Source organism: Eucyclogobius newberryi, unplaced genomic scaffold (assembly GCF_026437365.1).
Source record: "Eucyclogobius newberryi isolate DKJ021-1_F unplaced genomic scaffold, fEucNew1.0.hap1 SCAF_14, whole genome shotgun sequence".
In the NCBI taxonomy this organism is placed as follows: domain Eukaryota; kingdom Metazoa; phylum Chordata; class Actinopteri; order Gobiiformes; family Gobiidae; genus Eucyclogobius; species Eucyclogobius newberryi.
The window spans coordinates 28,113,260-28,138,871 of NW_027315768.1; the positions used below are offsets into that span (position 1 = coordinate 28,113,260).

Sequence of the window (25,612 nt, forward strand, 5' to 3'; positions counted from 1 at the left end):
GGTTTAGTCCTGGTTTAGCCCTGATTTAGTCCTGGTTTAGTCCTGCTTTAGTTCTGGTTTAGCCCTGGTTTAGTCCTGGTTTAGCCCTGGTTCAGACCTGGTTTAGTCCCGCTTTAGTCCTGCTTTAGTCCTGCTTTAGTCCTGGTTCAGCCCTGCTTTAGTCCTGCTTTAGTCCTGGTTCAGACCTGGTTTAGTCCTGCTTTAGTCCTGCTTTAGTCCTGGTTCAGCCCTGGTTCAGACCTGGTTTAGTCCCGCTTTAGTCCTGGTTTAGTCCTGCTTTAGCCCTGCTTTAGTCCTGCTTTAGTCCTGGTTCAGACCTGCTTTAGTCCTGCTTTAGTCCTGCTTTAGCCCTGGTTCAGGCCTGGTTCAGCCCTGGTTTAGTCCTGGTTTAGTCCTGCTTTAGCTCTGCTTTAGTCCTGCTTTAGTCCTGGTTTAGTCCTGCTTTAGCTCTGCTTTAGTCCTGGTTTAGCTCTGCTTTAGCCCTGGTTTAGCTTTGACTGACTGCTGTTTTAGCCACTCTCCTCTCCACTGGTGGCTGCACTCTAATGAGGATTAAGCGAGTCTCAAATGACGGGAGCAGATGTGGCTTCTCTTTTGGGCTGCGCGCTGCAGCTGGATAATGAAAAGCTGTCAGTCTTTTGCTCCCAGGCCTTAACAATCACAGCTGACATTCATCGAACTTTTCTTCAGGAAAAAAGCCCAGCTCCATCTGATGTCGTGAACACATCAGTAGTGACATTTCTGTGCTTTCAAACGCCTCGACAAACATAAAACGCTGTATGTGAAGAAAAAAGAAAATACTGCTGCCAGCTTACCTCTAGCCTCAGTTTCTGCCATAAAACCAAGACAATAAGATAAGACACACAAAAGTACACAGCATACAATATAGTTTGCCTTTGTGGGTCCCAGATGGAAGAAGTTTTTTTAAATTAAACCACCAACTTTGAGGATTTATGCAGGTTCAGTTTTAAGAAGCCGCAGGTGATTGCTTCAGGAATCGCTCACAGACTGGATCTTTTTAATTAAAACATTTGGTGGAGTTAAAATATAGCTTTAGGAAACGGACATGATTATGATTTGACTTATTTTAATCCATTAGTACCGGACGCCCACCTCGGCATAACCACATTAGTTCTGCAACGATTATCGACGAATCGTGACTTGTCGACCGTGAAAAGTTGAATTCTGGTCATCGTAATCGTTATCTGGACAATAAAAACTCTAAAAAACGTAGAAAAATACGAGTTTATAACAAAGACAGTGGAATTATTGAATCAAAACTATTTCAAATGTACCTCAATTCAACTTTATTCATAAATATTCTCGATCTAGAAGCCTTCCGTCACCATATTCTAACCTTTATTTTGTTAAAAAAATGTATTAAAAAGTCTCAATGGTCAATAGAAATAGTTTTTGGACCAGTCTGTTACTAAAATAATAGTTGGTGACGGCTAAAACCACATGCGTGACTCAACAGGTGGTGAGTAAATGCAGTTATTGTGTATTAATTCCAGGTTATCTCACTATAAACAGTAAAGTCTTTATTATTAATGTTTCCAGCGACATGTACTGATAACCACACATTTTTTCACACAGTTTCTTCTTGTTTTTTTGCCAAAGCGCCGCTAATGGACCCGCTGCGGATCAATCCAATCACTAATCGTCGAGGCGCTTTGATCCGAAGTGGAAATATGGACCGGTACGTTACGTCAGCGGCCCACTTTCTCCGGCTCAAACTGTGAAGTATAAAGCGTGTACCGAATGCTAGCGGTCGTGAGCGGTCCATTATGAAGCGGTTAGAGAAGGAAACAAACCACAAACCCAGCCATTACGGTGCGCCTGCTCTACCGCCATTAATACAGGTGTTATCGGATCGAGCTAATCCGAACAAACGTGGCCTTTCCAACAGGGCTGCGGAGACTGAAGAACTGACTGTTGAAATAATTGCTGATTAATTAGTTTAATAGCTGTCAATCGTTAAGGGGACTGTACACAGAAAGGTTTATTTCAGTAATTCAAAGTGTTTTACGCAACAGGAAAAGGTGCATTAAAGTCGCGATACAAACAGAAACATGAAAAATCATTGAAATGTACTTTAATACAAACTGGGATCGTACAAAGTGTTGAAAATTGGTTACTAATTAATGCGAAAACTAGTATTGAAATACTCGTTTGAACAAGTTAATACAGAAAAAATAAACATATTTGAGTTAAAATTATGAGATTTATATCCAAACTCGAATAAAACAATGTCTTATTATTTTACCTTGACCTAAAAGTATTGACTTTGTGCAATCAAAAGTTTATGCCTTAGAACTGAAATCACGTTTGACATTATAGTTTCGAGCAAACGCTAATAAAAACTGAACATTTGTATTAGAACAAAGAAAAACGGCATTATTATGTCAATATCGGCAGTGGCAGAGTGGTTAGCCCTCACGCTCCACAAGCTAATGCCCTGATCAAGATCTATACATTTCCCCCGAGCTCCGGCTGCAGAAGCTCACGGAATTTAAAAACTAAACCTTATACTAATAAAATGTCGACAACAAACAATTTATGACGTTTCTCTTCCCAGAAGTCTTCAGTCAGGGCATTTCACCTCATCCTGGTTAGAAATGTATGTGTGAAATCGTAATAATTGTTTGACAAACTGCTAAAATAACGACTAGTTGCAGAGATGTCCAGATGATTCATACATAAGTGATTATTCAGGTCACAATATAAGAACTAAAAAAATAACAATTGACTATCCATAATGTGACATCCCTTCCAGCCCAAATCTCACAAACTTTCTCTTCCTTATTAGTTCACTCACAACTCTTTCCCTGTGCACTTTCACCACAGCAGCAGAACTCTCAGCCATCTCAGCCTCTCCATAGCATTTTGGCTTCATCTTAAAACTAATACAACACATAAATAATCTATAATATTTAAGCTGATGCTGTAACTTTCCTTCTGTATTTTTGTGATACTTCTCTTTTCAAACCAAACGCTCAAAATAAAATAAAATAAATAATAATAATGATGATGATGATGATGATGATGATGATGATGACGATGATGTCCACATTTAACCACTCACTTTACCTCATCCTTCTGTGTCTCTCCCGACTTAAATCACGTCGGGCCATTACATTAAACCTGTAACTGCACTTCCCTGTTGATGCTCGCTGCCCTGATCTTAAAACTAAAATTATAATCATTAGCCATTATTATTATTACAGCCGCACTCCACCTGAATAGCACCTCGACACTGCGCGGTCTCTGAAGTAGATCGAGGGGGGAACAGCACGCCACTAATGCTTTATAAATGAACAGGGAATATGTTTGCAAAGTCATTTTATGTAACCGCAGTGTTTACAGAGATACACGTTGAGAACGGACGCGAGGAGCAGAAACGGAAGCGAGCACCAAACCGGCAACACACACGCAATTACAAATAAGAATGTTAAATAATATAGCATTGATCAGAGATTGAGAAGCCTCCAATAACGTCAGAGATAATGCTTAAGAACAGACAATCTAAGTTATGGATGTGCAATGTCTCAGAACAGCCATCTAAAGGTCACATTTATGCATTCGATCCTGATTCAATCCTGATTCGATCCTGATTCGATCCTGATTCGATCCTGATTTGATCCTGATTCGATCCTGATTCGATCCCGATTCAATCCCGATTCGATCCCGATTCGATCCCGATTTGATCCCGATTCGATCCTGATTCGATCCTGATTCGATCCTGATTAGATCCTGATTTGATCCTGATTCGATCCTGATTCGATCCTGATTCGATCCTGATTTGATCCCGATTCAATCCCGATTCAATCCCGATTCGATCCTGATTCGATCCTGATTCGATCCTGATTCGATCCCGATTCAATCCCGATTCGATCCTGATTTGATCCTGATTCAATCCTGATTCGATCCTGATTCGATCCAGATTCGATCCTGATTCGATCCTGATTCGATCCCGATTCAATCCCGATTCGATCCTGATTCAATCCTGATTCGATCCTGATTCGATCCAGATTCGATCCTGTTCTGGGGTTAAGTCCTGATCGATGTGCACGGAAACACAGCCATACGAATGATTGGATGAATATTGCTTTAGTGTAAAGCTAGGCACAGTATGTCAGAGGAAAACATACAACTCCAAAACATCCCTGAAAAGTAATAAGCTCTGGTCTTTTGACAGACACAAGTAGGTATCGAATTTTTTACGGAAGGAAACTGAAGAGCGTGTACAAGCAGAGAGACCGAGGATGATAAAAAGTACTGCACTGACCTTGTTCAGGGTTTACGATACATCAAGTACGACGAGTAAACTATAACTATAATTATAACACCAGCATAATATCAGACAATGTGACGTGTCAGGCACATTCACGATTCTCCTGGTTTGGCTCTAGTTTACAGCGCGGCCTTGAAGTGGATGCGGTTTGTTTTATTTCTAGTTTAGTCCTAATTTCATGCGGCTTCTAGGGTTTTCAAAAGTATCAATAACCACACACTAATTGAGGTACTTTTTGAACATTGAATAAAATCACAAACAGGACCAAACTGGATCTTTCCTGAATAGTTTTAAAACAGTCTTTATCAATATGAGACCACTTTGTCATTGTAAACAACCTTCAATAATTTGGTGTTGAACGATATATTTTTGTAACTCTTATTCTTTGTTTGTTGTTTTATGATCTTTGTGGGATAAAATATTGGTATCGAGTTGAGTCCTTCTCTCGTAAACAAGACCCTGATATACTCGGGTTCCTCCTCTTCACCTGCAGGGAAAGAACGCTGGCGAGTCACGCCCTAGAACGACGGTGTCAAGTCTTTTGTAAATAAGCATTCATGTTCCACTATGTTAGCAATCGAGCCTTTATATCGTTAAGTGCATTTGAAAAGTACAGAGCCTTGACTGCAATTTGATGTAACAAACGTCTTGAGGAGGAGAACAAAGGCTTTTAATCAAACAAATTTCACCATGGTCTTTTCAGTTTTAATGATGGATAGTTATCACTTAGACAGTATTCCAGATCAAAGAGTTCGCTGTGCAAGGCTGAGGCTGCACATACTGTGGTATGCTGAACTGTTTTTGAACATTTTGAATTCAAATGGCAGTTATAACAAAGCCTAAAACACCAAGGATTTCCATATAAATGCAAGCTGCTTGACTGGAAGGCACTTTTGGAGTGCGTCTTTTAAATTCAAGGGCTGTTCCAGTGTCTTTCTAGTGAATAAGATGTCAAGTACTTCTGCTTTTTTCTATAAAAGCCCAAAATAATCAAACCGATTGCTAAAGATCATTATGTGTAATATGTTTCATTAATTTTGTTTTACTTTGAGTGGTATAAAGTGAATTGCAGTTCATTTGGACATTTATTGTATACTTGCAGTTACGATGCTTTATTACATACAAGACTAGAACAGGGACCAAGCCAAGTTTACATCAGGACTTAAGTCGGTGTCATCCCTCATTGGTCCAGGAGCGTTCCATTGGAGAAAAAGATTCAGTTGGAGTCATCTGGACACTGCTTTTAGAAAAACAGAATGTTTCGACTCTCATCCAAGAGTCAAATCTCTCAACTGAATCTTTTTCTACAATCAGGACTTGACTGGGAGCAAAAGAGAACAGGATGATATTGTTATTTGGATTGCACAATCTATATACTAATAATTCCCCTTAACAAAAGACAAGAGGCCTTATTAAATCAACATCATTCATATTTTGTAGATACTCTTTTTCTTGAAGCCTTCAGTCACCACTTTTCAACCTTTATTTGGTCAAAAATATATTTAAAATGAGCAATAGAAATAATAATAATGAATAGAATAAGTGAATAAAATAAATATATAAGTGAATAAAAAAATCACTGACTAGTCGACAACTAAAATAATCATGTCAATACTCGACACGTCACCAGAAAAGCAACGTTTCTACATAATGCACCTTTAAACATCGAGACATTTCTTTCTTTTAGTAGTTTTTTGTTTGGTTCCTGTTTTGATTTCTACCTTTGAGTCCCATTTTGACAAATTCACCATGACACAGCCAATTCAGCGCCTCATTCAAAGCCATTGTTGCGCCACAATTGTGTCCAGCGCATTCACAGCCGGTTAATACCAGACCACTGTGACCTTTAGATGCTGATTTTCTACCATTGATTGGTCACCTCCTACTCCATGAAGTTCAATTTAGCCCTAATTACTGCTGCATAGCTGAGCCGAGCGGCCTTAACACACTTCAACACTTTACGCGCACACATTCACTGGTCTGCAGCAGCCAAAAAAAGCATGATTACTATTTTATACAAACATGCCATTTCAAATCTGATGTAATGTTTTGGCAATGTGTCTGTTTCCATATAGAGTGCATGTATAGTTTTGGCAATTATGCAAATAGTGCCCGCTTAGCTTCCAATTACTAAACTCCAATGGTGTTATTTTTAATTAGGGTGAATGGTAAAGCAAGACTAGTTTTGCTTTTGTGGTCATCGTGCAATAGAGCAGGAAAATAAAATTACATTCATTAGCATTTTATATCAGATTGCCATTATAAAGACAGAAATTACCGTATTTTCCGTATTATAAGTGGCACCTTTTTTCATAGTTTTGGCCGGGGAGCGACTTATATATGATATTATTTGTTATTTTCACACTTGCAACTAAATTTCATACTCCAGTGCGACTTATATATGTTTTTTTCTTCTCTATTATGCATTTTGTGGCTGGTGCGACTTATACTCCAGTGCGACTTATAGTCCAGTGCAATAAGGTAATTGTAAAAATATCGAATAAAACTAACATAACGACAAGAAAGCATTGGCCATGTCTTGCAATGGTTAAGATACAAGTCACAGCGTCAAACATCTTCCGATTCAGAAGTAAATTATTTTCACTTCTTGGGCATTTGCATCAACCAGATTTACTTCTTCACGAGCTACTTATATTAACAGATTAACCTGCCAACCGTTCCAAACAACATTTCAAGCGCGCAACTTCAACAAATTAAAACACACATACACCAAAAAGTAATGCATAAAAATTAGGCAAGAAAATCCAATCTTTAAGGTCGAGAAAGGACAAAGTGTGGACTCTTACTCTTCAATTATTGACATGTCTGGGGCCACAAAGGCAATCACAGACACTCTCCAAGAATAACACATTAAATCTCTGTAAGTCCTGGCTCTTTCTATTTATTTCTCACGCTTTTTCTCGACTCCCTCTCTTGGTCGAGGGCTGTTTGGTGAACAAGTGGCCCTTATCAGGCGCGGAACGTTGGAGATACCTGTGACAGCCGACATGTCTGAGAGCCCGGCGCTTAATCTTCAGTGTCAGAAGAGCACATCACAGCACCGGCGATGTGACTGGAGCAGCAATGAGGGGGCGGGAGAAAAAGGCAAAACTACTTTCGGACCGAACTATATAACGTAACGGCGTTGGAATAATCTGTATTGGTTGGATGCAGGTAGATGAGGTGCACGTTGTTGTCCGCGGAGGAAAATGTGTCTTGTGCTTTTGACCCGTCTACGGTGATGCTGGGGTCCCCTGTCAGGAGCGCTTTAGGCTTTAGGTCAGAACATCTACAGCTGTTGCCTTTTCTTTCCACTCAATTGAAAATAGAAAAACAGCTGTCGTGAAGGGGAATCAAGGAGACTTTTTTCTAGTACGCCAACTACGACTGCTAGACCTTTGCTGAGCCTCTTTAAAGACACATAAGACACTCGTTACCCCCGTTGATTACTCCACTCGCAGTACAGGGATGTTAAGATTATTCAGTAAATTAAGGTCACATTTAACTTATAAAAAACACTCTTGTAGAAAAACTCTTAATAAAAATAACATGATTATTCGATGTAATCCTAAAAATACAAAGGTAAACTACATTTTTATTTGTTTTTTGTTTTGTTCTGTAATCCATTCATAAATTCGCTCGTTACCCCCGTTGATTACTCCACTCGCAGTGCAGGGATGTTAAGATTATTGGTAAATTAAGGTCACAATTAAATCGTAACAACTACAACATAACAACGGTGACAAATGTATTGTTTATGAAGGTGAGATAACGGGGAAATTGCAGTGTCAGAGTAGGGACAGAACCAGATTAGTATAATAATAATAAAAAAATAGATAATTTATAGAAAACACTCTTGTAGATAATAAACTTATAAAAAACCTCTTATACTCTTAATAAAAATAAAAATAACATGATTATTCGATATAATCCTAAAAAATACAAAGGTAAACTACTTTTTTATCCGTCTGTTTTTTGTTTTGTTCTGTAATCCATTCATAAATTCACTCGTTACCCCCGTTGATTACTCCACTCGCAGTACAGGGATGTCAAGATTATTTGGTAAATTAAGGTCACAATTAAATCGTAACATCTACAACATAACAACGGTGACAAATGTATTGTTTATGAAGATAAGATAAGCTTTATTTGTCCCACAATGGGGAAATTACAGTGTCACCAGATTAGGCAGAGAAGTATAAAAATAAAAACAGATAACTTGTAAAAAACACTCTTGTAGAAAAACTCTTATAAAAAACCTCTTATACTCTTATTAAAAATAAAAATAACACGATTATTCGATATAATCCTAAAAATACAAAGGAAAACTACTTTTTTATCCGTCTGTTTTTTGTTTTGTTCTGTAATCCATTCATAAATTCACACAGCTCGTCTCAAACTTGAGGAATTAGACAAAAAAACAGTAACTCTAACTCAGTAATTGTGAATAAATTTGACAGTCACATCCCTGGTATAAACAGACCGGCTCAAAAATTCAGACTTTGAACGACAAAATTGGAAGTTTGTTTGTGTAAAAAAATGCGATAATTAAACATCAGACCATTTTTACTTTGTTTTTGAAAGAGAAAAGTCGATTAAAATGGTAAATCGAGATCGATCAGGAGTAGAATCCTGCTAAACATATTACATTCTACTGTACACGGCGTTCACGTATCACCAAAGTCTGCTCCCTAATCGCATCAAAGACTTTCTCGAAACAAACACGGGCCGCGCTCTGATTGATGGCTGCCCCGTTAATAGGCCCTGGAATCCGACGGCATGTGAAAGAAAAAAGAGAGAGTGTGAAGGAGAAGGGGGTGAGGGATCGATACCAGCTCTGGAAGCATGTTTGGGGATCGGGATGGATGACAGCTGATGGTGATGCATTTCGCAATCTAATTTTAACACAAAGAAAGTCGGCGATGGAGGATGGAGTCGAGCCTGGCGGGGCCGACACGCGCTCCGATTGAATTGTGGAGTCGCCGGCCAATCGCAGCTGGAGGTGAGGAGAGGTCTGCGGTCTGAGTTTAAAAGGATTCTACCGCCGGGTTGAGGGGAGACTGTCACGAGACTTGTTGAGCGTTATACCTGTGGGGATGAGATTTTTGTGCTGCCATTTTGGAGAGAGTAAACTGATTAACATTGTATTAACGAGTGTGGGCATCGTGGACTGTGAAAGATGTGGCTTTTTATGTCTTAGATTGACATGATCCAATGCATTATCACTCTATAAGTATGTGAAAGTTTATTAAATCAATCTTTCTGAAGTGTAAAGTGTAGTTAATGAGGGCGCGTATTGACATGAAATGGCTCCTAAACTTGGCACGATCATAACTTTATGCGATTGTAGTGTGACTTGACCTTGAAAAGACTGAATGCACTTTTACATAAATATATATTGTATGTTTGCTGTTATTGAATGTTTGTGGTTTATGTGATAAAGGTTGTAGACCAAGTCCAAGAGAAATTTCCCTCAGGGGACAATAAACGACATTGTCTTCTATTCTTAAAAATCGACTGAAAAATATTGATAATCCTATAAAACTCAATATTATGTTGTTCATTTTGTGCTTAATATGTTTTGTTGTTTGTCTGTTTTTACTGCTCAAATCAGAAACACTTTGCATTTTAACTTTTGAACTATAGAGGACTAAAATCTAAAACTTTCAGTGTGATTTTTGATTATTTGAAAGGAGTTTGCTTTTTGTCTGCACAACATTATGGTCCTTTTGTGTGTGAAGTATTATTACATTTCAAATTAAATGTTCCACTGAGGAAACCGTGTTTTCGCTCATCGAGACTGGAATTCTCCTGGATGGATGACTAAAAACAAACTGTTCAAGTGCAGCATGTTTACCTCTGTCTTTGGATTATATTTCAGACACAATTAAAACACATCCCTGGGACCAATTGTTTTATAATCCAATTAAAAAAGACAAATGCCAATATCATAAACTAAGTACAAGACGAACCAGCTCTGGAGTAAATTAAGCCACCTTCGGGACTAAATCGTTGTTAATTCTCTATCCAATTTCTCTCTTTTTAGGCAGGCCACAGCTCCGCTCTCCAACTGGCCCCTGGTCCGTGGATGTGGGTCTGAATGAGGCTACTCGGAGGAGGCATGAATCCCTCCCCTGTTCTGCTTTTCTGGGCCATGGCAGCGCGGCGGAGCCCTGAGCGTGCGGTGGGTGCCAGGTGGCAGCTGGGAGGGAGCAGACCGGAGCAGAGCAGAGGGCTAATCCTGGTCCCCTCGGCCCGTCCCATCACCACACGGGATCCAAGCAACTCTGGAGAGCGGCCCGTTGGTCGTGCTCCACCGCCGGGGCATCTGACGCGGCGAGTTACTTGATAAGAGGGCGGGGGTAACACGGCAGGTCAGGACAGATTCAGGACTGTACTTTACAGAAAGGATATCGAATCGGCTATTTTTGGTTTCATGTAGCACCAGATAGTTAACATCAAAACCAACAATTACCATTACCGTATTTTCCGGACTATAAGTCGCACCGGAGTATAAGTCGCACCAGCCAAAAAATGCATAATAGAGAAGAAAAACACATATATAAGTTGCCCTGGAGTATGAAATGCGGTTGCAAGTGTGAAAATAACAAATAATATCACATATAAGTCGCTCTGGAGCATAAGTATATAAGTATGAATATAAGTATAAGTCGCGCCGAGGTTTATAGTCCGGAAAATACGGTAAATCCAATGCAATGCTCTTTCAACAAACTATTACATAATATCTTGTCAGAATATTTGACCAAAAAAATTGTAAATTAATTAAAAAACATAGGTGTAGTGTTTTTGTGGTCGTCTGCTCTTGATGTGATGATGTTTTTTCTTTCTTTTGCTACAGAACATACATTTATTTCTTTTGTTACCTATTGAAAAAGGTTTTTATTCACAGAGTCAGGCCTGATCCAAGTAAAGTGGGAAGTTTACTTGTCATAATATATTAGCTGGAATGAAAAATGCATCACAAATAAGCTCTATTATTATTAGATACGTCATTAAATCTAAACCTTTGACAAGTATTGTCTTAAAGGTGCACTATGTAACTTTTCTGATCACTTCTTGTCTCCATAGACATGTATCAATGATTTTTTACCGAGCGGGACTTCTCTCTCTGCACATCTGACCGGTCACTTGGCATGTTGGCGCCACCTGCTTGTCTCCATGGTAATAGATATGTTGAATGCCAAGCTGTGGACCATTTTAGCCAAAGCATGTCCGTAGTACATCTTGAATCCGTCAGTAATTACAAGTGCAACTCTCCAATCACAATCTACTTACGGCAAAACACACACAATTCCCAAATTCCCTTTTTGCCCATTGTAAATCATAGAGTGGTTCTTTGATTTGAGCTGTGCATCCATCTCCTCTGTATTGAGCTAAATTCAATTCTGCTGCGCTCGCTATGGACAGGAGCAGGAAACCCAGACCGCTCACACAGAATGATAAATCCAATCTTTAAGTATTAATCAGTGAGATGCTTGTTGTTGGGAGCCGGCCATAAGCTAAACGCGTACAAGCTCATACATTAAGCAGACATTGTCCCATCGCCGGGTTTAATATCGGGACCGGGCGATGCCAAGCGGTCCGGCCCATTCTTCATAACAAAAAGAACAAGGGCTTTTAGGGTCACATTATCTCTGTGTTAACTCAAGCGCGGCGCAGCACTACAAAGTGTTATTTGAAGTTTGGGGAAGGCAACCACGGGGTTAACTGGGCTTTTTTGAGATGCCGAGGATGACGTTTGAAGTGAAATCGCCATGGAAACTTGTGTTCAAAGTGGAAAACGTATAGTATTTTATAACAGACTGGTGAAGCTAGCGAGTTTCCAAAAACTTGCTCTTGAACCTCTTACAGGAAAATAAAAGATTATGATAAATGCTCTTCAGTGAGTCTGTTTGAAGGTCTGGCTTTTATATATCAATATCCATCTTTACAATATATAGTACTGACGCTTGGATTCTTACTATTTACTATTTGCAGTACTACTACGTACTATTTGCAGCAAAAAAGCAATAAAGCTAAATATGTTATCATGAATCTTTATTTTTCCTCTACTAACACACTATAACAGGTCGATGTCACTAAAAACAAACTGTAAATTGTAAAATAATGAACAAAAGAAAATAAATATAAAGAAAATAACTACGATTAACATGAATATAAAACCATTAAATAACTGCATTCTTCAAATTTACTTATATAAAACCAAACGGTAGCACTTTTCATTATGACATGGTAATAACACGGTAATACTCGGGTAATAGCACAGCAGTAAGATAATAACATGGTAATACTCGGGTAATAGCGCGACAGCAGAATAATAACATGGAAATACTGAGGTAATAGCACAGCAGCAAGACATGGCAATACTCGAGTAATAGCACAGCAGTAAGATAATAACATGGTAAAACTTGGGTAATAGCGCAGCAGCAAGATAATAACATGGTAATACTCGGATAATAGAACAGTAGCAAGATAATAACATGGTAATACTTGGGTCATAGCACAGAAGCAAGATAATAACATGAAAATTGTGTGTAATTACAATTATCATCTATGTGAAATTGTATTATGTTTTCTGTTCATAGTGCATAATCGTGCTGTACTGTGAATACAAAGTGCTACCAAAAATACAAGTGCAAATTGACTTGAGAGATTAAATACTCAAATGTGGTTGCCCACAGTCATATCTGAGGTGTACAACCCAGAGTATCTATAGTTTCCACATTCAGAGGTGCACGAGGCGGTGTGTCCTTTGGGTGCTGCCTCCTCCTTTGACGTGTTCTGCTCCGTGTGACAGACAGACTTTAGCCCGGGCCGACACTGTGGCCTCAGGAGCACTAACGCCGGCGGTTTGAGTGAAGGATGTGCACTGCTGTTCTCTTCCAGAGACCCGCTTACTTCAACCGGCCTTGAGAAATGTTTGTTATGCAACCGACTACTCTATTTTGTTATACAACTTTAATATTGGGGAGAAGAACATGACATGACTTTTTTACTACACGCCTTTTAGCCTTTTTTTCTTTCCACTCGTGTTGACAGCTTTGTTAGTTGTGGGTGAGTTAAACCATAAATGATGTGTTTCTTTTATTGTATTTTCTTTTTTTTGCAGCCAAATAAAGTTCAGCCCACAGGAAAAAAAAAAATATATATATATATATATATCCTCCCATAATGAACTAGCCTTTGTGTTAAAATTACAAAAGTTACACAGTCACTCCTGGTACTGTTCAAGCAATGGCACCAAGTCAATTTACAACCAGTGTCTTTAACCATTTCCACAATCTATTAGATCCAATAGAATCTCATTAAGAGGACTCGGGTCACGAGACAAGGTTGCCCTTTACTAAATCAAATATGATCAATTACTGGGAGAAGTGCTGCTGCTTCTGCTCTCTTAAATGCTGTGCAATATTATGGGATTCCGATTCCAACTGGGCTCGTATGGACAGAAAGAAATCGTAAGGATGCAAGTTTTTTTTGTCATTTTTGTCATGTCAGGAGGTGGAGCATTAAAAGTTTGTATTCATATGTGGATTGGCAAAAAAGTTTTTCAAAGCTGCATTCAAGTACAAGTACACGTGCCAGTTATGGACCCACACTTGGTTCCGGATGTACGTTTTCCATAGTTTTTTCAATTTTATGCAGCCAACTACCGTATTTTCCGGACTATAAGTCGCACTGGAGTATAAGTCGCACCAAAAAAAGCATAACAGAGAAGAAAAAACATATATAAGTCGCACTGGAGTATGAAATGCAGTTGCAAGTGTGAAAAATAACAAATAATATCACATATAAGTCGCTCTGAAGTATAAATATAAGTTGCACCTAGGCGATCTTTGTTGGTGATTATGCAAAATGTACCGCGAGCAACTATTGTCTACCCTTTTAAATTGCAAAACAATATCACGGGTATTGTTTATTGTCCCGTAACTACTCCACCGTTCACGTTTCATCTCTTGTGATAAGAAACTCCATTATTGATTCTATTGTCTCTCCTCCCATCGCCCGGCCGCTAAAAACGTGTCTTTTGTTCTTACGGGATGGCGCTCTTGCCCGGCGATCACGAAGGTGGGGTTCATCCGATGCTTTGCCCCCTTCGCTTTCGGCGTTTCCTCACCTCTGCCCCTTTAAGACAGATGCTCTCCGTGGTTACAGCTGACGTTACCTGATAAATGTCTCGCGTTTTCTAATGTCTGCTGCTCGCTTGTGAAAAGACTCAATGCAATTCGGGGGAGAATGCCAGCTAAGCACATGTCATCGAAGAGTACAGGGGGAACTTGTAATGGGAAAATGGGAAAGGTCTATTGCGTTTTTGTAGCTTTTGATTGAGGCTGTTAATCTGCCGACGCACGTCCTGAAGGGGAACTTCAGAGCTTTAAAGTCTGATGACACGTCTAGCCCCAGAGCCATTACAACCGCGTCGAGAAACAGTCATTAAAAACCGCACGAGGAGGAGGTTTGAGCGCCAATAAAAATAAAAGAACTCCGTTTGACACGACGACGGCCGTGACATATGTCTAAAAACAGAGAGGGAAGTTCTTGAAAAGTGTATTCAGGTAAAGGTAATGTCAAGTCAAAGTTATTTCACTCAAATAAAATAACAAATCATTCAAACAGCAATTAAATATAGCCATAAATGTAGTATTTTGAACAGTTTTAGTCTACAGATGCAACAAACTTACTCCAAATATCACTTGTAACTACTACTACTACTACTACAACTACTACTACTAGTACAACTACTACTACAACTACTACTACAACTACAACTACTACTACTACTACTACAACTACTACTACTAGTACAACTACTACTACAACTACTACTAAAACTACTACTACTAGTAGAACTACTACTACAACTACTACTACAACTACAACTACTACTACTACTACTACTAGTACAACTACTACTACTACTACTACTACTACTACTAGTACAACTACTACTACTATTACTACAACTACTACTACTACTACTACTACAACTACTACAACTACTAGTACAACTACAACTACTAGTACAACTACAAGTACAACAACTACAACTACTGCCATTACCATTACCATTACCACTACTACTACTACAACTACAACTACAACTACTATTACTTCTACTACTCTCATATCAAAAACAACGCTACTACTTTCTGAACAATTACTACAATTACATTTTCTAAATAGCGCCACACTATTTTTACGTTTACAATAGTTGCGTATACTCAGACTACTGGTATTTCAACTACTACTACTTCAACTCCTGTTTTACTACAGATACTACAGTAGAGCATGTCAAAAATACTTCAACTTCTAGGCTATTCAATGCGATTAGATTTGCCCTTCTGTTCATGCTGTGAACAATTCCACGAGGATTAAAACCTGAGAGCGACCTGATGCAACCTGATGTGACCTGATACGAACACAAAAATACCATCAATTTCAGATCGTTTGTAGAGGTCTAAAAAACATTCACAGCTAGATTTTATTCTCTATTAAAAATAACAGGATATTTTGTTCTTAAGATAAGTCATTCTATTCTCTAAGAAAATGCAGCCTTTGCGATTTGATTTTCCGCCAACTCGAGTAGCAATTTTGATTAAATTGCTATATACTCTGTGACCCACGACTTTTTAGAAAAATTTGAACATAGAAAAATGTGTTGTGTAAGAGTATTATAAGTATTTTCAGTTGTGCGGTACAAGTGTGACGTAGTAAAAGTGCTCAAAAAGTAGCTCCAAAAAGCCCAGGTCTGCCGTCCGCGCATATAAAGATTTGTTTTTGATCAATCCGAGGTGATGACAGCGCGGCGAGGGGCATTGTGGGTAGTTTTCCGGTCGGGCTCAGGTCCGTGCTGAGGTGGGCTCTTTACTGCTGTGTCAGGGCCGGATGTGGACTCAGGCTCAGCGGGCGGTCTCTCCTTCACTCCTTCTGTTTTTCCGCGAAGACGAAGGTTTAAGCAGCTGAGAAAACACAAAGCTGCCGGCGCTCTGAAGGGCAGCACTTTGTCATAACACCAACATCAGACGCAGTAATGGAGTTGTACGAGAAATGTTCCAGCTTTTATGTAGAAACGTGTCAGCTCAGCTCCAGGTGTACGCGGCCAAAGCTCCACGCAACACAAGAGCAAAAAAAATAAACTTTCTTTTTCAACGTATACCACTACTACGAGCTTTTTCAAATACATTCACTATTTAGGCATAGGAAGTCCACTCAATACTCCTCATTTGTTCTATTACTCAAATACTATCCATGCATGTTACTAAAAAACAGAAAATGTTATATATGGCGCCAACTAATTATTATTTTGATTATTCGATTAGTCTTTTGGATCGCTCATTGAATTTGAATTTTTACTAAATTTGACCCGGATAAAGCAATAGAGATGTAGCTTTGGGATATTGTCATTAAATATACTTAAATGCTTTTTTGTTTTGTATCAAATCATACAATTCTATACATTTCCTTTGGCATTTTGATGTAATTACTGCTTTGTCTGAGTTATGAAACCTCTTGTCTCTACACACGGCATCTAATGGAGTTTGTGTATGGACTAATTAACAGTTATTTGATTGCTAAAATGGTAGACAAATATTTGAATAATAGATTGGCTGCGATTAATTGATTGATTTGTTTCCAGCCCTAATAGTAACTCAAGTACTTTCCATTACTCTCCACAACACTTCTTATTCTACTCTAGGAATGAAACTGGATAATTGATTCATCTGGAGAGGATTCTTTTGATGAACTGAAGAAAAGACTTAATTTAATTTGTACTTTAATCCTAGATAAAACAGCCGATATAATGACATTTGGTGGAGTATTAAAAAGCATTTTCTTTTTTAACATATATATATAGTTTTTTTTTTTCTTTTTTTTTTAATAAATAAACAAATAAATATATAACAGAACACAAATTGAAGAGCGTTTGATTTGCAACGATTTCATTACCAAATTATTTTACAATTATTTCAATAACTTATTTATTATTTCAATGATTAGTTGTGATTAATCGCTTAACATGCTGCAGCCCTATTCTATCATTTACTGCATGATACTTCTACTCCTGCCCACCTCCTGCAACTGCAGTCCACAAGCCATAAAACCATTTACAGATTTCCAAAACTCAACTTTTGAACCAAAAAATAAAGAAAAAATCCAAAAAGTTTCTCTATAAATAAGTTTCCAAAAGACAGCTAAGAAAACAGTATTCCTCCCTCACACTGACGGTCAGCTGGTCATAACCCACAGTTCAAACATACACCAAAGTATCACTGCAACGCCTCAAATTCAGGTTTTTTGTCTTCAGTTTCTCCAAAGCCAAGACATTCCCATAAGCTCCACTCGCTCACTATTCATCACACCCAGGAGTAATTTAGTGACCAATTTCCTGCGTTCAAACTCTCCATTCAAACGTGTGAGGACACAATGGGGGCATTAAGCAAAAAGAATATTTACTCAACTGCGCGGAGGAGCTACGAGAGGCCGGTTATAGATGGCCACTGCGTTAACGTCACAGAATATGAATGTCCTGATGGCCGATACGGAACAAAGGGGTCCCACGTCCCCAGGAGACTGCTTATAAAATGTGGTTTAATCCCAGTTATCACACCGGGTTCAATAAACAGTCCACCACTATCACCAGATATTAAATAATTGGAACTGTTTCATAGTGAGCGATGGCGTTCGGTAGCGGCGGCGGCATTTGTTTATCCAGCGCGAGACGTCCCGATAAAGCAGCTGATTATTAAATGTGCGTCAGTGGACTGAGGCTTAGTTGTAATTATAATGCGATCGTTTTTTAACAATTGTGTGCATTATTCATTAGCCAAAGCTACCGTGTGGTATACTGATGGAAATGATGATCAGCGTCTCACTTATACAGGTACGGTGGGTGAAGTGTCATGCCTTAGGGCACAATGACGGGCGCGCACTAGAGTCGATGGTCCCACTGTGCTGGATTTTGATTCATCGGAGCCAAGCCAGACAACGATGCTAAAATATGTAATTATTGAAGACATTAATCGTAAATAATCGTAAATATCATTGCGGACAAACGTTTTACATGCAAAGTATTAGTATTGTGTGTTAACGTGTGTTCCTTTTGGCTCCGCCCCACTACAGCTCCTGGTAGCTGGTATTCCGACATCGGACGACATCGGGCATATTCACAGTGGTATGGTTTCAATCATAAATAAATGTTCATACTATTATTATGTAGCAAGGCCAGATAACATAATTAAACATATTTGCATTGTTCAATCTATTAATTCTTTCTCTTTGCAACTAAATTAAAGTAAATAAATCCACAATTCAATTTAACATTCATCCACACTTGAAATTAGAGATGCACCGATCCAGCGATTTCAGTTCCGATTCCAATGTCAATACTTTGGTTTAAAGTATTTGCAGATTTAAAGCTTCGATTGAAACAATAATTTATTTCCTTTAAACAAATGTTACCACTTTAAAGCTGCGTGTACAGAGCGATTACGTGAATCAGTTGTGTTGATGCATAAGACTACCTTGTGCTTCATGTAAAGTCTAATTCTAGCAGCTAATTAATTCTGCATTATCCGCCCCTCAAAGGGCTTCCTTTTTTTTACATATCTGTAATGGTATTAAAGGGGTGATGTATGGGCCCATTAATCCAGAACAACACAAACCAGAATGAAGCTCTTTCTTCAATATCAGCGAGGTGGCACAAGGAACAAATCAATGTTTGTTCTTTCTGCCACCTCCAATTTGACTGCAGCGCCAACGTCAGCCATTACCCTGCTCTCCACACGCTCCCAACCGCAGACTGCGTGAAGTTTGGGTTTAGATGGTTCAGAAGAAATGTGAGCAGAAGAAGATCACCAGTGAAATACAGTGTAGGCAGATAAAGGTTTGATAGAACGGCTTTGCATACATTTTAGAATAAGCAACAAAGAGTAGGATCCGTCTATAAGATTAGAGAAAGCTCCAGGTTGGCAGTTGGCGTTGTGCCCATGGGCAACTTAATGTTGGCTCCAGATAGTGACAATTATGTAAAGTACGGAAGAAATGGGAGCTGTACTGTATGTGTGAAAAAACTGGACAAGATCACAAATGTTGATTTGGAGAGATGCAAAACACAAATAAGGAGAACACGGCAAGCCAGAGCAACATCACATGATCTCTCTCTGGGTGGAGTCTGCATGTTCTCCCCGTGTTACCGTGGGTTCTCTCCGGGTTCTCCGGCTTCCTCCGTTCAAACACATGCAGCTGTTCGGTAAATTGGCAACTCTAAATTGCCCCTAGGGAATGAATTTGAGAGTAAATGTTTGTCTGTGCGTCTCTGTCTCTGTGTTAACCCTGTGACGAGCTGGCGACTGTCCAGTGTGTGCCCCGCCTAAGGCCCAAAGTCACTGGGATAGGCTCCAGTCACCCGCGACCACTAACAGGAACAAGCGGTAGAAGATGTTTGATGGTGGTTGCAAAACAAAAATCTCTCAATCGGCTGCCACGTGTTGTTAATCTGAATAACTGTGTGTGTTCTTCTCACTGTAAATGTATTAGGCAGTAGCAAGAAGGAAGTACACCACCGCAAATAGTCATCGTAATAAAGTGTGTGTGTTTTTTTAGGTCTGTAGTCAACTAAGGACATGACCTGTGCAGCGATCAATCTGCTAAACCAAGGTGGCCAAGGTGGAGTGCTGGAAAAACTCCCCGAAACTATGAAGTATCTCTATGATGACCAGACATACGAAAGAAACTGCACTGTCAAGAACACAGGGTCATAATCATGTCATTCAAAACTTCAAAAATCTGCTCAGAAAGTACTAAACTAGATATTAAATATGTAACAAGTGTGGAATAAACTCGCAAATTACTCCCAAATCCTTATAAATCTTCATAATCCCAGTAAAATAATTAGTCAATGGATACAAACGTTGGTCGACTTTATACTTGCAACATCCCCACATCAAAATTTGGACTAAACTCTTGACTAAACCCAAAACTGGACTAAACGCTAGGACTAATCGAATACTAGAACAAGACAAAAACTAAAAAAAAAGTCTACATTTGGACTAAAACTAGGATAAAAAAAGAACGACTATGCAACTAAAGACCAACCACTTCAGTATTTCAATATAATGCACAGATCTGTTCTCAAACCATCAAAAAAAAAGAAGAAAAGAACAGAAAAATATGCCATTCATTCAATATCCACTATATACTTCAGAATAAACCACTAAACATGCCTCCAAACATGCATTAATTAGACAATTTCTATAGGTCTACTTTAAGTAAATCCATGAAACATACAATAAGCTCTATTCTTAGCCGCTGCACGTTTCTATGGCAGTTTCGTTGGCGCACAGCGTTTTCGGCGCCTCTTTAGCATGCACACACAGCCAGTTAGCCCGTACACTGGAGCGATACCATCTCAACTCTCCCTTAATTAACTCCTAAAGGCTGCCTCCTCTGCTTAGGCGCGTGCACCTCTCCGTGTCTCCCTCGTTTTAAATAGCCCGATATGTTTCTAACAACCTTGGGGCGACGCGGTGCTTATCTGCCGCCATAAGGTCAAGGTTATTTAAAATGGTAGATTATAACGTGCATCGCATCGCCGTGGCTTCCTATAAGCCCATTTTGTCGGATCAGCAGGTTGGCGGGGACAGGTCAATGTTAGATGGACAAAGATACGGAGATAGCGGGGGGGACACGGCGAGTTACCGGCATTTCAAAGAGACAATGGTTTTCTAATGGTCGAGTTAGACGTGTTCCCAGTTCACGGCCGGTGGAGGTGGATTCGTGTGAGATTGCAAGTAGGGGTGGGCAATATAATCTTAACGAGAATATTCAGGCAGTATTTTAGCAATGCATCTGGAATTTGTCTTGGTTTAGGTTCAAGTATCGGACAAAACATGAGCTATTACCGGTTTCTGTCTCTTTTTTGAGGTTGGTTTGAATTGCTCGCTATTCTACTTTGGCATATCTCCAAAACAATTGAAATAATTGTATCTATTTTTCAATATATATCCCGCCTCTACTTGAGTTACATCCTTGATAAATAAGAGAATATAATAGAGCTAGAATAGAATGGGGGGAAAGCATCAATTGGTTAAAAGGCAACTGAGCAAATTAATTTTTAAAACCAATTAATTAAGACAGTTTTAAATCAAAGATGAACCAGCTCCAGTGTAGAACTAATACTACAAGTAATATAAAGGTCAAAAATCTAAATAAAGTACTCCTGCGTACCCCCGATGGTGCTCGTATCACAGGTTGAGAACCACTGTAGTCGATGCAACCACAACCAATAAACCAAATTCAATACAGCATGGCTTTGAAGTAAATAACTACGAATAACTACTATAACTCAGTGTTTCCCTAACCAGGGGTATGCAAATACTTGCCAGAGGTACTTCAAATCATTTTCAAAGTGAGAAAGAAGGTGAAATTCAATAGTATCTGAATAGAAATAATTATTTGTAGTCAATTTGACCTCATTTTAGACACAATTTGGACCACATTTCATAAAAAAAAAAAGAAAATATAACAACAATAAATGACAATATACAACAATAATAAGCAGATGTATGTTAAGTTAAGAGGTAATCAGAGTGTGAGACAAAGCTTTGGAGGAAGAAGACAAAAATGCTGGGGACCACTGCTCCAATTAACACCAGTCCATCTCTATTAAAACAAAATTGTCCGATTCTATCGCTGCTTGGAAACACCAGAAAAGGTCCAGCACCACACTGCTACCCACTGCACGCGCTTGGATCCTAGCAACATTAATAAAAGGTGCAGACAAGCTTCAAGTACTGTATATTCAGGTGTGACTCTACCCCCACAGGAGCAAAGCGGGGCATCCTGAGGGACTTTTCTGGAAACAAATTTATCTTTTCATTTCATGCACACGCAGGGACGTAAACAGCCACTTTTTCTTCCCCAGCGAGAATGCCAAGGAGAAGTCGAGCAAAAAGAGAGGCGGGCGTTTGGTGACATTTGGACCAAACTGACTCGACGCTGGTGTGGAATAGAGAACAGGAGGCAGTGATCTTCTCACAAGCGACACATTAGAAAGAGCTTATAGCCTGTATATACTGTGCCTTGTAGAACTTTTTCACGCATTCACGACATGACACACTTTGTCATTCAGCGCGAGCGTAAGAGTCAGTATTTGCGATGAAATAAGAATTCTTTTATAAACTTGAGCAGATGACCTTCAGAGAATAAGATAAGTCGCAATACCACGCGTTCAAATATAGAGGGATTGATGTAGTTTCACTGTTTTGTGCTGTACTGTATATTGACAATTGAGGAAAAGTTACTCTATGTTGTTTCATAGAATATATACAGTTATTTTTGAACCTTAAACAAAATGCTAATGTAAAAGAAAAGAAAAGGTAATTACTACTTCCAGTCCTTCCACTGTATTTACCCTATAATTGTAGACAACACAATCTGGTCATAATATTTGTATGGCTCAATGTTAGGTCAATTTATAGTAAAACTTCACTCCACTGATACAATAATAAAATACTTCTTATCAAAGTAGTGCCATGCCATTCTTTAGATTCCCAAGCCTTATAATGAAACTATCAGCCACAAAGCTTCAGACCAGTGCGTTTCCATCAACTACACAGAGCCAATGAATGAAATAAAACCACAATAAACACAAAATGTTTCTCTCCTCGGGGTTCCAGAGTCTGGTCCGACCCTGAGCAGAGCAGAACCACACGAAGACGCGTAAAACCCCATCGCCATGTGCCGCCTCCAGACCCGCTCACCGGCGGCAGCACCGACGCACCGACGCACCGTGACCGAACACAACTCTGCGCCTCTCCATCCGATGTGAGGACGCTGCTGCCACGGCGAGGAGACAAGCCTCCAGCTCCAGGGACCGCGCACTTATACACCTGCTGCACCGACACAACCCGCACACACACAACCGCAAAAAAAAAAAAAAAAAAGAACCCGCACAGCAGACGCTCAATCACGGAGCAAATCAGTGCGGGCACCGGAACGATCCTGGAAAATGCCCAGAGCCGGAGAGTGTTGCGCAGGGCAAGTTGTGGTGGATGTGACACTCTGGAGGCTGTGTCTTCCACATGGACATAACGGGCTCGTGGACGCGTAACACGGGGGATGAAAAGGGGATGCTGGCCGCGTGGCTCCATCACTTGGCTCAAACGAACGACGCCGCGTCCACTTAATGAACTGCGCATCCCAAACACGAACAGTTCCACATCATCCAGCTGCAACTGTTCTGCACACGCACAATCCTCCAGCAGCATCAGCACCACCAGCATCAGCACCAGCAGCACGGCTCCCGCTGCCAAGTTTGACCGGACTGCGGGTTCTTGTCTTACCTGCTTTCTCCTCGTCCACCGTCGAGGGCTCAGCGCACGGAAATAATCCCGAGAAAAGGGCTAAAAAGGCGAGCAGGAGAAAGTCGGACATGGTTTCGGAGAGCGGGCTGTGTAGGCAGCCGCGACGCGTCTCCTCCCGCTCCGGCTCCCGGTCCAGTCTCCCCACTGCTCCGCCACCTCCGGCAGGACTCTTGAGCCGCTTCCCGAGCGTCGTGGGTCGGTGACGTCCAGCCGGTACCGGTGCGCGGAAGAGTGCAGCGCTGGCGCCGCTGCACGACACATGCACCCCGGTGATGTGAGCGGCGGACAGGGCGCAGAGAGACGGCGGTGGCGCGGGGAGGATGAGCGAGCGCGGAGGAGAGAGGAGAGAGGAGAGAGGAGAGAGGAGAGAGGAGAGAGGAGAGAGGAGAGAGGAGAGAGGAGAGAGGGGAAGGCGGAGTGAAGGCGCCGCGCGGGCAGAAAGAATGCGTCCTGTCTTCTCCCTCAATGATTAAACGCAGTCAAGGTGGCGCAGCTCGCTCCAAAGTGCTCAGATCGGAGCTCCGCGGGCGCAGGAGGGGAGTGGGTGTCAGCCCGGGGTTCACGCGCTGCCTCCAGGAGGGAAGAGGAAACGATGAGAATGCAGTCTCATCCTTCAGCATTCTCCTCCTGAACACAAGTTGAGAGCGACAAAAGCCCGCGTGATGAACTACACGCTGTAAATCTTTGGGAAATGGCAAAGTGTGTAAATGTGACCGTGGGGCTGTGCTGAGGTGTGGACTAATCCAAGGACACCTCAAACTGTCAGCGTTGAGCCAGGTACAGGCTAATATCAGGCTCAAGGGGACGAGCTTTGCAGAGATGTGGTGATTAAATGACGTCCAAATTAGAAGGTTTGTCAGAGTGAACAGAAAGGAAAGTGAGTACCATTATAACAAGGAGGAGAAATAAAGCTCCATACGACCGACTATAAGCTCCTTTATATATAATTCCATGCTTTCTGCAAGAGTCAATTTAGTTGAAAGCTCTGCTCTAAATGCATCTTCTTGTGGCTGCACCTTTTGCCCTCATTTGTTCATTCTTTATTCTCAGAACCCTATAATGAAGACAAGTGGGTGATCTGACTGACAGGGCCATAATGAAAGATTAAGTATTCACAGGAATTATGCCTGCTTTTTTTAATCTGCAGAGATACAGCATAGGCCAAAAGCAGTTTGATGTGGATGTCAGATGGACAATGGACTTATTATTAAACACAGGAATTGATGTATGTATAGAATGGACGAGATTAAAAATTTAAACTATCTGTAATTAGATATTATAGCTTCTTATGTGCAGCCTTTATATTGTAGGCTATAGTTGAATTGACATGTACCCATTTGGTTGCATTTTAATGCTATAGAATATACAATTATTATTATAACAATTAAGGTAGTGAAGTTGCATTTACTGTATGAGGAGTACAACAATTCATACAACATATAGAGTTAGTTATGTGCATGGCAGCAGTTGTAGTAGTATTAGTAGTAGTAGTAGTAGTAGTTATAATTCAAATAAAGGGTAGAAGTGGGCATAGAGCCACACATGTTAGATGGTACTGCAAACTAGTACTTTATCTAAATATAAATACAAGATATTCTCAAAGTTTATTTTTTAATCTATTTTTAAAGAACGTTGAACATAAAACAAATACAATAATGGAAAAAACAAGACCAGAGAGAGAACAACAGACATAAATCAAAAGACATCCCACAAATCACATTCACATTTTTTACTCTATGTATCAATTGCTTTATGTGGCACCATATGAGCTAAACAACAATGTCAAGCTTTAACAAATTCTGACATATTGTGATTAATATTATGACTCACTATTCTGTTCCGATTTTTTTTTGTAAACAGTTAAATCTACATTTTTTCCTTGACCTTTTTTTATCCATCACTATTTATCGCTGCAAAGACCTCGTACATTTTA

General features: G+C 40.0%; 1 protein-coding gene across 1 annotated transcript in view; it reads right to left on the reverse strand.

The window, feature by feature from the left end:
• The window catches only part of lrp1bb (low density lipoprotein receptor-related protein 1Bb), a 512,409-nt gene extending 488,466 nt beyond the window's left edge, over nucleotides 1-23,943 (reverse strand). Inside the window, exon 1 of the mRNA XM_072445180.1 lies at nucleotides 23,659-23,943. Coding sequence (XP_072301281.1) covers nucleotides 23,659-23,749 — 91 coding nt within the window. The 5' untranslated portion in view covers nucleotides 23,750-23,943. The remainder of the gene's footprint in view (nucleotides 1-23,658) is intronic.
• Nucleotides 23,944-25,612: the final 1,669 nt, after the last annotated feature.